General features: G+C 35.8%; 1 protein-coding gene across 1 annotated transcript in view; it reads right to left on the minus strand.

Moving 5' to 3' along the window:
* Positions 1-1,041: 1,041 nt before the first annotated feature.
* GRB14 (growth factor receptor bound protein 14) overlaps positions 1,042-13,884 on the minus strand; it is a 57,564-nt gene continuing 44,721 nt past the window's right edge. The window contains 8 exon segments of the mRNA XM_021528607.3: positions 1,042-1,750; positions 5,713-5,806; positions 9,366-9,453; positions 9,545-9,602; positions 9,753-9,869; positions 12,124-12,204; positions 12,771-12,866; positions 13,056-13,166. Of these exon segments, the coding sequence (XP_021384282.3) occupies positions 1,604-1,750; positions 5,713-5,806; positions 9,366-9,453; positions 9,545-9,602; positions 9,753-9,869; positions 12,124-12,204; positions 12,771-12,866; positions 13,056-13,166 (792 nt within the window). The 3' untranslated portion in view covers positions 1,042-1,603.

Raw genomic sequence — 13,884 nt, forward strand, 5'->3', positions numbered from 1 at the left:
TTTGCATACCAGAGGAAAAGGTCAGTGATGTGTGGATCAAGTCGGTAAATTAAGTATCACAGTATTATGTTATTATGCTTGCCTTCCAGAGACACACAATAACAAAACCACAGGCTACAGTTACCACACTGTTCTAATGCTCCCATGCCCATGACCCTGTCAGCTGCCACATCCCGCACGCTGCGCCTCGGGGCCACCGGCTCCATCTCCCACCCAGGCCTCTCTACCTTCTCCCACCTCCTCCTGCAGCACAGCAGCTGCTACGCCCGGCAGCCACGGGCCTCAAGCAAGCACAGGAAGGGGGAGCTGGATTAAGTGTGACAGCCCATCTTCAAACACTGCTTTTACTCCAGCCTTTGCCCCTCATAAAGATACCCAGGACAGTGTCCTGAATCCCCACAACAAGATCAAATCTCTTGGACAGCAAAGCATCAGGATAGGGATGCCTCCTTCCCAGGTCCCCATTCCACTCGAGTTTTTGTCCAAGGATACAGCAGAAACACAAATACCAAAATTAGTTCTAATGCTGTGGTTCAAAATTTGACTTAGTCTGCCGGTACAGTTCCTTTGAGCTGGAATGTTAAATACTTGGTAACCTGTAAAGATTGTTTACTGGTAGCTAAATTGACATTTTTATTTTATAATAAATAAAAAAATAATCTAGGAACTGACTACAAATACACTTTCCTGAGGTTTTCAGCAAAGTCCACTGGATTTACCTTTATTTGTAAGTATTGTAAATTATTGATAATTTACAACTATTATAACATTCCTTTTATTTTTAGGGGCAATTGAAATTGATTCCTTCCTCAACTGTGCAAAGATCCACAGTACTTAACAGGTCTTTCTGCCTCTCTGTGTCAGAGATAATAGGTATACACTAAACCACATTATGTACTCCATAATAATTATGCATGTTTATACATTTCACAGCCAAGTAAGTGACAGTCCAGCTCTGTATGAAGATGTAGATTTAGTCATTAGATCAGAGAAAAAAATCCTTTAAAATACTACAACAAGAATAGCACAACTCAATACAACTGAGCAGTTATAAGTGGTTTTAATGATTTTTCATTTTTTGGATATGATAATCCTCAAAGCAGCATTCAAAAATATAGTGCAAAATATTTATTTATTTTATTTACAAATAAAATGTGCAGTTCAGCTTCTGATCCTTGCCACAGTAAATGTTATTTTTTTATGTGATGAACAGAAATTATGAGAAACATTTATAGAGAAAAAAGTTAATTTTAAACCTTAGAACAAAGATCTTCCTTCATTTATATTTTTGCAGGAGTTACACAATATTCTTCAAAACTGTTTTCAGTTGAAAAGAAAACCCAGAAAGTCCAAGACAACACTAAAGAATTACATAGGAAAGAATGGCTTTTCAAAACCGTAAAGTTAATTTTGCTGTGACAATCACAAAGCAAAGTTCTTATCTACATGGAATATAATTTTTTTTTTTTCAGCTTAAACATAGAATCTTTACAATGTAATGGGTTACCCCCCAAACACACCCTTTTTGCTATACAAATTGCCTTTGGGGGAAAAAGTATACTAGTATCTTCCTTTCCCTCTGATGAAACAACAAATGCTTTGGTTATAGAGCAATCCGTGCACAATAGTGTTTTAACTTGCAAGGCAGTACTCCTTTATTAAGTTGGTAGAATTCCACTAGCTGGATGAGATCAGTAAATCTGGTATGACCATCATCAAGGGTATAGAACAGCTTCCCATCATCTTCCAACTGTAAAAATGGAAAAACAAGATTCAATAAAATCCTCTCTTGATACTTTTTTTTTTTTCTGACTGGAATACTTGTTTGAGAAGTGCTCTTACAGACCAACATATTCATAACCTTACAACTACTACTGAGAGCAGAAAAAATACAGCGATCATTTACACATCATTAAAATCAAAGAAAAGATTTTAAGATTAAAAAAAAAGACCAGTAGGAAAACAATGTATTATTTGAGTTCAAGTACACACCTAAAAGGAAAGAACAGTTAAATAAGTTAAATAAGTATAGGAATACTCCTTCTGCACTAACAATACTACTTCATGCCTTTGCTTTGGAATGATAGCTGAGGTTAATACCAACCCCAAGTTCTTACAGAGCAACATGAAGTAACTAAGTTTGAAGTTACTCATAGATAGATAGATTTAAACCTTTCCTCCACTTACTTGCATGATTTTCTATCACTTTTATAAGATGTGATGAGGCTACATATCAGTGCAGTGCAGCACAGTGCAGTGCAGTGGTGTGCTGGGTAGCATTAGCTACACAAGACACTGCCCAGCACAAGTGTGACGTGCTTGCTCTAGTAGCTCTTTGTTGTAGGAGGAAGAATTGCTGCAGCTCCAAATATGTATTAGGACAGATACAGAGGAGAAAGAAGAAACTTCAACAGATACCTTGAAAGAGTCCTTTTAACTTTTAGATGCCTAAAAATTTGCAATCACTATGTCCCTCTCATAAGTTACTGAATGTTACCTCTTGCACAATTTGCATTGCACTGCTGACCATATAATTTCTTGATTTAGTTCCTCTACTGCTGAGATGTCTAATATCTAGAGGATTAGTGAAGAAGTGACTAATTTGTTTTCATGTAAAAAGAGGGTGAAAAAATCTATTCAAACTATCTTTTAAAAGAAAAGGGAAAAAATATACTTTACAAGATTGAAAGAGTAGTGAATAAAGGATCCCGAAGTAGGTCTAGCATGAAGCAGCAGATGGTGTGCTAGGGAAAGATGCAACTACCCTACTTGAATACAGGGGAAGGGAGAAGATATAATTTGCTGTCTTACCTGTAATTAAGAAGTTTTATCTGAAGCAGCTGTTGAACTGCTTATGACTCCTGGTTATTCTACCCCTTTCTACCATGACTGGAAGTAGTTTGTAATTTCTTTATTCTCAGACTTTGGTCAAACCAGGTCAAACTCCCCTAGTTAAAGAATTACCAATGTGAGAATGTGTGAACTCCTGTGCTCCAGCCAAAAACCTGAAAATGGATTATCATTCATTGGACTTCCTTTATACATGCAATTTTCCTGCCAACACACTGCAGGCAAGGAGAGTTAACAATTCAAATGTCTGTTATCCTCCTAACAAGTTAATTCCAAACCTTGAAATGAATACCAGACAGATTGCTAATTCTAAAGCTATCAATATTTTGCAAAGTAAAAACTCATATCAAAATTCTGTTGCTCAAGAACCTAGCATCTTCTGCAAGCTAAGAAGGCTGTTATGAGAAAATGGTTATTAGAAAAAGACAGTCCCAGAACTGTGTATCAATTCTTCATCTTTCATATCAATGAAATTTCAGGATAGAATCCATTGAAGTGAACTTGCATCAGCTCAGAGAGTAAAGGCTGAAAAATACCTTTAAACTAAAAAGCTCCCCAATTTTCAAAGTACAGGATCCCAAATGTATCCCAAAGCTTTCCTTCTGAACTTTTTACAATCAATTCTCAACTACCCACCTGCAATACCTGTTGCACAGGTTGCCAATGTTAACACGAGGCACCTGTTTACATGGGTGAGGCATGAACTAGCAGACTGCAAACCCTATCTAAAAAGAGACATTTTTAAGTGCAGTATAACCTGAAGCAACCTAAAATACAAGATAAAAATAATTCATTTAGAGATTGAGTAGTTTTTACCTTTTAAAAAGGATATGTAAATTACATTTAGTAAGAAAGTTTGCTGTTATAATGGCTGGATACAGGTAAGAGTTTAGAACAGTAGAATTTGCAATTCAAAGAGGTAACCTTGATCTTCAACTAATAAGCTATGAATTTACTACAGTAATACAAAATGCCTTGTTTCTTAGAAAATGATCACTTCATTTAGATTAGCAGCAACTGGAACCAAAACCCTTCCTCCCTTAAAGAATAATTTTTGGAAATATTTTAAGCACCGTTCTAGTAAAAACAGACCACGTTTATGTCAGGGTATTGAGAATGAAATTAGGGTACTGAATGCAACCAGAAACTGACAGAAAGGAACTGAAAGATGCCAATATTTGGGGGACAACAGCTTCCATGCTGACATATTCTCTCTGGATTAAGCTGTTCTCATCACGATTTATTTTTTTCAGTCTACTATCATAGGAGAAATGGCTTTACTTAAAAAACAATTCAAAAACATTTCCTTCAAGTAAGTTTTGCAATGAAGTGATAAAGGTCTTCTCGATGATGGGAAATGTGACCCAAGTGTGCAGACAACTATATCAAAACTAAGAATTCCTGGTTCCACCAAAGATCCCACAACAGGAGAGCAAGGTTTTAGAACATTCTTATGAAGGGATGAACATAATCATCCATCTCAAAGGAAACTGAAGATAACTGCAGCATCCTGCTACACCTACACTTAGAGAAGTGAGGGTCTGTTTTCTGATACAGAAAGGGGTCTCTTAAATTTGAGAGTTAAAGGGCATCCCAATGAACTAGAATCATACACTCTTTGTATGGGGTTTAGAAGGTTTTCTAAACCACACAATTATATCAAAGTAAATACTGCAAGAGTCATTGGATACACAGAGACCGTACACCCAGGATTCTTATCAAGGATTATATATTGATGATCCCATGGTATCCAGTGCATAATTATCATTTTTGGATTAATGAATCCTCCATATTCTTACATAAACACAACAAAATCCTGGACAATTCTTATAGCTAAACTGATCATCTTCCTTCCTCCTCTCAAATAATGCTTCAGTTTTATCCTACATGAACTTTTTTTCAGTAGAGGATATCAGCTACAAGCCCTAGGTAAGGCATACATAAATTTGGTGAATGATCAAAGAGAATCAACAGACGAAGACAAAAAAAAAAATAGTGCCACTTGACTAATTTATACTGAGCAACAGCAGAATCTGCTAGAAAATCAGCAGGAAGATACATGGAGGCTAAAGTATTATGTGATCTAGAAGAAAGGTTCTTGTAAAGAGAGATAAAAAAGCTCTGGGTCTGCTCTGTTATGTCAAGCATCTGTAGCCAAAACACAAAATGCTCAAGTACTTATCAACTCAGAGATGCAGCATGTAAAGGAATCCACATAAACCACAAGCAATGGGGATGGCTAACAATTCTGACAGGATAACTGGACACTATGTTCAATGAAAACTAACAGAAATATTATTTCAGCTTAGTAACTTCCAGCTTACCTATAAAGTAGCTTGACTAGATAATTACTTTTTTTTTTTTTTTCCCCTGAAGAAGACCTGTATATGAATATACCACAGTAACAAGAGAGGTCAACAAAATATGTCTGACTACAAATATTGAACCTATCCTTAACAGAAGGCTCAGTGAGATATGGACACACAGTGGAGGCAGTCCAAAACAGACAACTTAGAAATTGTGTACATACTGAAAAGTAAAAGGAAACATGAACTCTATTAATACATTATTTTCATGCCGTCAGGGTTGCTTCTATTCCAGCTGAAAGAGATTTGTTTAGTTTTTCAAGAGATTTTTTAGGATTTCATAATACTAGCCAAGCTTTAGAACAAATCAGACAGCAAAGCTCAAAAATGTTCAACTCTACTAAAGAATGCTAATTATATTTAGTGGTACAGGTATGATTGTTTACATCTCCCATAAAACAACAAAAGAAGAAAAAAAATCCATCCATATTCTACCAGAGTAATTAATTTTTTTGGTTTTACAGTTCCATATATAAACTGAAAAAAACTTACTTACTGGTAAAATTTGAAAATGTTTTATTTTTAATCCATGACTCAGTGACAATACAAATGTTTTGGGATTACTTTGGCTATCACGTACCAGGAATACCCTAAAAGAGATCAAAAAATTTCAAAGTAAGAACATTTGAAATTCTTTTATAAACATCCAGTTAAAACTGTTCTAAATTCATTACAGCAAGTATTAGTGAAAAGCATAAATAATATCAATTATGTAAGTTAGGTTTTTAATCAGTATTTCTTTGCAAATGTGTCACTGGGAATACTTTCTCTTAAGTTCTTCTTCACCTTGTCTATTATGTGAAAAACATGCATTCTCAGAATAAATGACACTGTAGGCGTTAGTTTTTACACTGCATAGAATTACAATACATTTCTTCAGACAGAAAAGCACCCTCAAAGTTTGTGCTTTGAAGGAAATTTTTCTTTGGACTCTGACTAGAGAAAACTTGAATTTTCTAAATCACAAGCATTATAAGTAAAATTCAAAAGGTAGTTCAAGAGTAATTTTGCAGAAAAGGTAATGCAAGGCACACCAGAATGTTTTTCACATCTGGCCAATCCTCATAAATGCACTCTCATTTCTGCACAGCAGAAAAATTCCTAAAAAGACAGAGCTACACTCTGCTTGCTTTATGGAATGATCATTACACTCTGAATGGCCAACAGCACCACTGCAACTAAAATTCACTGATAACTTATTCCAACCAGAACATGGACAAACTCAACTTTGCCATAGTCCTGGTAGAATAATTTGGTAAAAACAAAGGATGATTACCAGCATGAGACAGTTTTAATTGAATCACCTGGTTTGGAATATTGACAGAGAACAGTTTGGAAGACAGGGAAGAGCCTGGTAGCTTTGGAGTGGACAGTCTGAACTGCTTGTATGTGCAGGTCTGGAATAGATATAGCTGACCAATGTACCAAAGAAGGAAACGGAGAGACAGCCACTGGCAAGCATGCTTCTCTTTCAGGACAGAAAAGAAATGGGCAAAATGGACTTGCAGGTTTCAATCAAGCAAGACTAGTGACCACCTAATCCCAAAGTTTGGCAGTGCATTTTCACTGACTTCCAGCCTGGATTCAAAGTGCTAATTTAATTCTCAACGTTTTTAAGCGTTCTATTATACACAGTATGAAAATTCCTGGAATCACTACATGTGGAGTCCATACTCATCACCATTTCTGTGCAAACGCCTGTGCAGCCCAGCCCACAGCCCCGTTAGCAGCGCAGCCAGGACAGCGCAGGCTCGGCTCTGCCCGGCTCTCTCGGCTCAGCTCGGCTCAGCCCGGCTCGCTTGGCTCAGCCCGGCTCGCTCGGCTCAGCCCAGCTCAGCCCGGCTCAGCCCGTCTGGCTCGGCTCAGCTCGGCTCAGCCTGGCTCGCTCCCACCACCTAGCGGGCTCCCACCCGCGGGAGCGCAGCTCCGCTCTCGGCAGCACCTCGGATCCTGTGCACCACTTCCATATTTTATATCTTTGTCATCAATGACTGGCACTTCATTTTATTCAGCGAAATGACACTGTAGGAATGTGCCACTTTGCAGAGAACCAAAATGGGTTCGCTACACCCAGCTACTAGGATCCACGTTAAATGATACACAATGTAATCACTTTCATTGGTTCTCATTCATCAGTTCTTTTAAAGTACATTTTCTTACTTCTTTCCTTGTTTTATCACATATATAAAGAACATTTCTTCCCTTCTGATAAAAAGATCATTATTTTCTAACATAAGCACAATAGACCTACTTTAGTTGTCAAATAACTTTTATTATGAAGAAAGGGCTGTAGTTCACAGAATCTCAGAAATGTTAGCTGGAAAGAGCTTTTTAGACATTATGGATGACCTCAGCCAACTTCTCCCTCATGAACTTCTCTGAACGATGAACTGGTCTTTCCATGGGCCTTTTGGTAATGCTCTTATCCCTTGCATCAACTGGATGCTGATCAGTTTGCAATCCCAGCAACCATTTATCACTGAAAAGTCTTCAAATATACTTTAGGGAGTAAAATACAAAATCTACAATATAACCACGTGAACCTTTGCAAGAAAATTGATTTAACACCAGATCCGAACACTTTCTTCTTTCATAACATGCCTTAAGATTGTTGCTGTCCCTAATTTTGTTATTGGATTATCCAAATACTAAATCTACTGCAGTTAGTTTATGTAACTGCTTCTTTATCTTCTAAAAGCCATCATGGAAAAAATATTTGTTGGTACATACGGTATTACAGAGCCCAACTCCCTTGTCATATATGCATGAGAACTCCTTGCTTGGGATCACCTTACGGATTATTTTCTCTGCCCTCACTCCCAGAAACTAAAGTCTTATTTTTCCCATTAAAAATTGATATATTTCTGGTGATAATTCATGCTTTTGGCTCATCAAAATGATGTCACATGAAGTCATGTGTTTATTACTTCACTGTAACTCCTGAATATGTATCTAAAAGCATATGAGCACTCCTACTACCAGTGTTCTAATTAATTCTACATAGTCCACACAAAAGTATCATCCTCCTCAAAATCCCACTGCACAGCTATGAATGGCTCCAAGAATATAACAGAATCAACACTGTACTAAACCAATGCTAGCAAGGTATTCACTATGTCATTTCAGTGTGTCTGTAAGAAATACACTGGAAGATGCATCAGGCCTAGACTGACATCCTGTTCAGGGATACATGTTGGATTCATCCCCATATCCTGTCCCACTCGTCTAACAAATCCAAAAATAAATGCAGAGCACCATCTTCAAGACGATAAGCCAAGCTTAAAAACAAGACCCCATAAATTAAAAAAAAAAAAAAAAAGTGGAAGTCCAATTAACCATCCCTGTGCTGGGTTTGTCTCTCTTTCCTTCCCTTCACTTTTTTTTTTCCTGAAGTCCTTTCTGTAGATGTAGAAAAAATATTACAACATACTTAATCTAAAACTGAAGGAATTTAATCAGCAATCTTATGATGCAGGTACCTAACTGGAAACAGACTCAAAGAAACTGGGATTTTTTAAATGGAATTACTCACTGAATGAAGGAGGCCCAAGTTTACATGTAATACAGAACTAAGGATATAATTGCAGGAATGGAAAACAGGAGGATGTGAACATAAAATACCTACTTGCTTTGTCATTTTAAAAATTAATATTTAAAAGAAATATTTTTAAAAATTAAAGTCTTATCCTAATATTTATTGTTTATTAAAGTATGACAAAATTTTTAGTCAATTCATGAGGAAAAAAAGCATACTTTTGTTTCAATGTCTGTCCCAGCACAGTTCATCTCAGAGTAATGTTTTCAGGCTTTCTTTCACTCTTTCATCACTAATAGAGACACAAAAGACTGGTGCCAAGGCTGACAGCTCCAGAGAATCCTGTGCAAAGACACAGCCCTAGTGCTTGGCTTGGAATGGACATCAGTAATCGCTCAGTGACAGAACTGAAGTCTTAGATCACCATTTCATGGTTTCCAAATGATATAAAACAGGAACCAACTGATCCCCAGATAGTTATATATAAAAGAACTTTTACTGCTATAGGCAAGTGCAAACTCCTTGCTCCACCTCCTCCCAGTAAGAGGCACAATAAAATAGGAGTTGTTGGCTAGAAACATGTTTCAGAGAAGTTATGTAAAGAATTAACTTACCCATCTGCAAGTCCATGCTGCAAAATAAGTCTCTGAGCCTCTTCTCTAGAGATTTTATGATGAAACCATGACTGAGATCTGTGTATAGCTGTAGAAAAAAAATCAGTGAAAAAACATTTTCCCTTTATTGAAAGAACCAGTTATTGCATTTCTCTGGCAAGGAATTAACTCACACATACCCATGTTAGACATGGCAATAGGACTACCATGTGAGTTGAGTCGGAGACACCCTCTCCTCTGTATGAGAGAGAAGCAAAAATGTGACTTCAAAACTCTTTTGTTAAAAAACGCCAAACCGAGAAACAAAAAAAAAAAAAAAAAAAAACAAAAAAAAAATCAAACCAGAAAATACTATTCACTATTCTGATAAATCAAAGGTATTTATACCCGCCATGCTAATCCTTCTTCAACTGCAACTGAAAGGGCTTCTGTGGGATTTTCTATAATTCTGCTTCTGTGTCCTGAGAAATCCATGGCTACTAAAGAATTTTCTGAAATGCTTCTCTGCAACAAAGAAAAATAAATTTAGTTTGCTCACTTTTTACAAGATTCATCATTTAAAAGCGAGCTTCTGAGAAAACATTATGTTTTATAAGTGATATTTCAAGTATTGGCAGTGTTTCTCATCAAAGCCAAACCCATTTTACCCTAGGGAGCATTTATAATTCCAGCGTGCTGCTGCAAAGCTCAATTTTACAGTCTGACAGGACAGACCATCTTTTTGCATTACTGCAATGGATGACAAATACATCACTTTACCATAAACTCTATTTATATTTTTAACTATAACTAGCCCTTTCCATGTCAAAACAAGTCAGGAAACTGTTATTAAGATGCCCAAGTAACAGGAAAAAAAGGTAAAATACAAAATTATTATCATAATTATCCAATTAAAAATATTCAAAATATTTCATTAGAAATATGTCAGATTTATATATGTTTTCTATATAAATTTCCACTCAGTTTACTACATTTAAGCATTGAAAACAGCAATTTCTATGGAGTATAACTTCTATTTTAATACATCCTTTCTAACTCTAAGTACAGACTCAATAACTGCAGCATCTGTTACAAAAAAATGCTTGTTTTTTTCTCTCAGTGAAGATCAATTTTGTAACAACTGAATAAGAACATTGAGGTTTGACAAAACAGTCCTAAAAATCACCAAAATGTTTCTCAGAAACCAAGGTTTACAAGATCAGGTTTTGTAAGAATTGTAATGGCTCAAATGTTAGCAGGCATTGGAATATCAAATAAATAAAAGAGCATTCTAGTACTCAGCAAGTTAAAGCAACATCTGGACACAAGAGACCCAGATTTCTTGTAGAGTTAGCAAAGCTTCCCAGTCCAAAACCAGAGCAGCTCTGGTTTTCTGGGTTTTTTTGGTTTTTTTTTTTGGTGGTGGGGGGGGTTTGGGTTGGTTTTTTTTGTTTTTGTTTTTTTGCTTAGTTACAAGCATGAATATAAATAAAAATGGAAGATGGCAATTCTGTAGTTCACTGTAATTCTTGACACTGTAGACTAAGGTCTGAGTAACTGTAACCTGTAAAGAACTTTGCAAAAGTAAAAAAATAAAGGCAAATTAAGAGAAAATGTTTGCCTCTAGCAGGGTGGAGGGAACTCTTTATAGCTGACATGGCTGAGAAATTAAGGAATGTGAAATGTGGAAGTGGCTTCCTTATGAAGTACGTTCATTAGCGTGTGCACTTAATCCACGATTATTCAATTTGCTGTTTTATTCATGAATTGTACACGAGTAGAAAAACAGTGCCATTGTTTGCAGTGGGTAGAGATTCTGCCTGTTAGAAGCTATGGGAACAAAAATGCACACAACAGTGAAAGAGGAGAGAATCAGTAGTGGCTCCTTGATCCACCATAAGAGCAGCATCTGGCTATTGCAGTAGCTTCACATAACACAAACTAAGGCACAGACAGCGTATTAAGCACATGCTTAATAAGTCATGCTTATTAGCACTGAAAACTACTTTTGTGAATACCTGTGATAGCAAATGCATTTTTCAGGCATTTTATCAACAAGAACTAAAATAAAAGCTAAAAAAAATTCACCATAAAATCATTGTCACAGATCTTGGCAATAAGTAATTTTATCCAATTTAGCCAAAACCACAAAAGGGATATAAATCATCCATGAAAAAGTCTGAAATCAAATGACTCATAAAGAGCTGGGATAACGTAAGATATTAAGAAACTGACAACCTCATCCAATCCCAACTCTCCAACTGAGAAAATGGACATGGTAGCTAGTATAGGCTGTTTTTTCTCCAAAACAGGGCAGACCATCTGCCAAATTTGGTTTTCCCACGGAGTACAGTGAGTATTACACCAGTTCAAATTCATCTCAAGTACTTAATATTTTATATTTTTTAAAAAAATTAAAAGAGGAAGCATACAGAAAAAGATTTGTTACAACCTTTTTCAGCAGCATGTGTAACCTTAAACACTTCGCTTCTCTTTTAATGCATTGTTTTCAAAATCTTTCCATTCAACAGTAATAAGCCAGCAAGCTCCCAAAATACTGAAGATTTTACAAAGATAAAGCTTTTTAACTCATTTATTCTAAGTCAGGAAATTAATTAATTAGCTCTCTAGTCAACCCTGGTACCCTAAATATTTTGGCAAGCATTGGCACATGCAAGGTTTTGAAGGAGCAGGTCAGTAGTGTAACTGACACAAGTTACTTGAAAAGAGCACAATGGGAGAAACATGTATTTATGCATGGAGCTACTGTGGGACATACCATAGGTGTTATATTCAAAGGGCTGCAGCCACTTCTACCTTGATATGGTTGCATGTAATTCTGATACAGCTGCATCCCATACTAAAATCAGAAAATAACATGGTTAGCATTTTAAATTATAAATCTAAGCCAAGTACGTTTTTTTTCCAGATGAAAAAGATAGCACACACTTTTTTTTTACCATTAAAAACCAGAGACAAAAGCTGTTAGGCTAAGGAAATGTACATCATCATTGTTGCTGCTGCCTTTATAAGTGTATACTTTGCATTAAATAGCACCCAATTAATACACTACCTGGCCTGTTCCTATTTTGTCACAAACAGTCATATTTTAAAAACATTTAAGTTCCCTTTTGTATTCTTGCGGCTTTGTTCAACATTACTAAACAATCTCACTGAATTCAACATTGTTACACAGAAGTATATGCTTAATGTTAAATTATTTCAGGACTGAGGCATCATTCTGTCCTTTACAATGATTCCAGGATTTGGTCTCTCTCTTCTTATTGGAATTGAAAAGAATTTCAAAGTACAAAATGGCTACTGCTATTGCATAGGAACCTAAAATGATGTTAACTCTCTACTCACAGCATCAAGATATCACATAGCACACTTAAACAAGAAGTTAACTCCACACAGAAAAATTACCTTGAGTAACCTAATTGCTGTCATCCAACAGGTCCTACTTTGTTCATCATCTGCACACAGTTGTTTCAGGTCTCTGGTTCCTCCTGATTTGTTAGGCTAGAAGGCCACAGCACATTTTTTTAGCATAAAAGCATATCTTGAAGATAATACCTGTTGAAATAAAAGCCACTAATTCTCCTATTTTATAATAGACAGCTGAATATTGCTTACAAAGCCTTAAAGAAAGTTAAGCTTACCTAAAAACTGTGGCTCGCTTTAATATGTATCAGAATAATAAGCTTGTACCTTAAAGCAGAATCCATAATTTGTTGGTGCTCCAGAAATCTTTTTGCCTGTTAAAGACATGTACATATCACTATTGCTGAATTCACAGAAAAACTGCAGATGCCTTGGCTCCTAAAAAGAAAAGTAATGTAATACAGTTAGACTACTTTTAGCCAGCCTCTCCAGATAAGAAACTTGGAAGAATACAGTAGCTATCCTCTTCCAAAATACAGTCTTATAAACTGCAATTTTTAACCATGACATCATGAAATCTAAAAAGAGGAAACTCAATATTCATTTCATAATGCAGTGGAAAAAGAAATCAAATCAGTTAGAGTTTATTCTTCCAGAGGGGAAAAACAACCCAGACTACAAGTTATATAATTTCTGAGAAAACTTTCCTAGATTCAAGCAATAATGAAATTAGAGTAGGAGGCAAGTTTTGAGAGCAGTATGCATTTCAAACATCAAAACAAAATAAACCTTCATAAACAGAAAAACCACATACTGTTATATTGCTCAGTATCATTTCTAATCATTATCTCTACCCACTAAGTTAATTATATCAAGGAAGCAAACAAAATAAATTTGCCAAAGGATACAAACTAGCTCAATAAAAACTTTGGCAGGTAATTACAGAAAATCCAAAACATGAATAAACATTGGTTTGAGTAGTTTATGTAAAAGGTTTCTCAACTCCAATGTTTTATATGATAAGGCTTAAAGTACCACTATCAAAAATTGATGTAAAATGAAAAACTGTCCAGTGACAAATTTTGAGAATTCCCAAAGTTATCCTGTAAAAATTATTTTATATCATTAAGTACTATATCAATTTTTCAGAACATCT

This window comes from Lonchura striata, chromosome 8, assembly GCF_046129695.1.
Source record: "Lonchura striata isolate bLonStr1 chromosome 8, bLonStr1.mat, whole genome shotgun sequence".
In the NCBI taxonomy this organism is placed as follows: domain Eukaryota; kingdom Metazoa; phylum Chordata; class Aves; order Passeriformes; family Estrildidae; genus Lonchura; species Lonchura striata.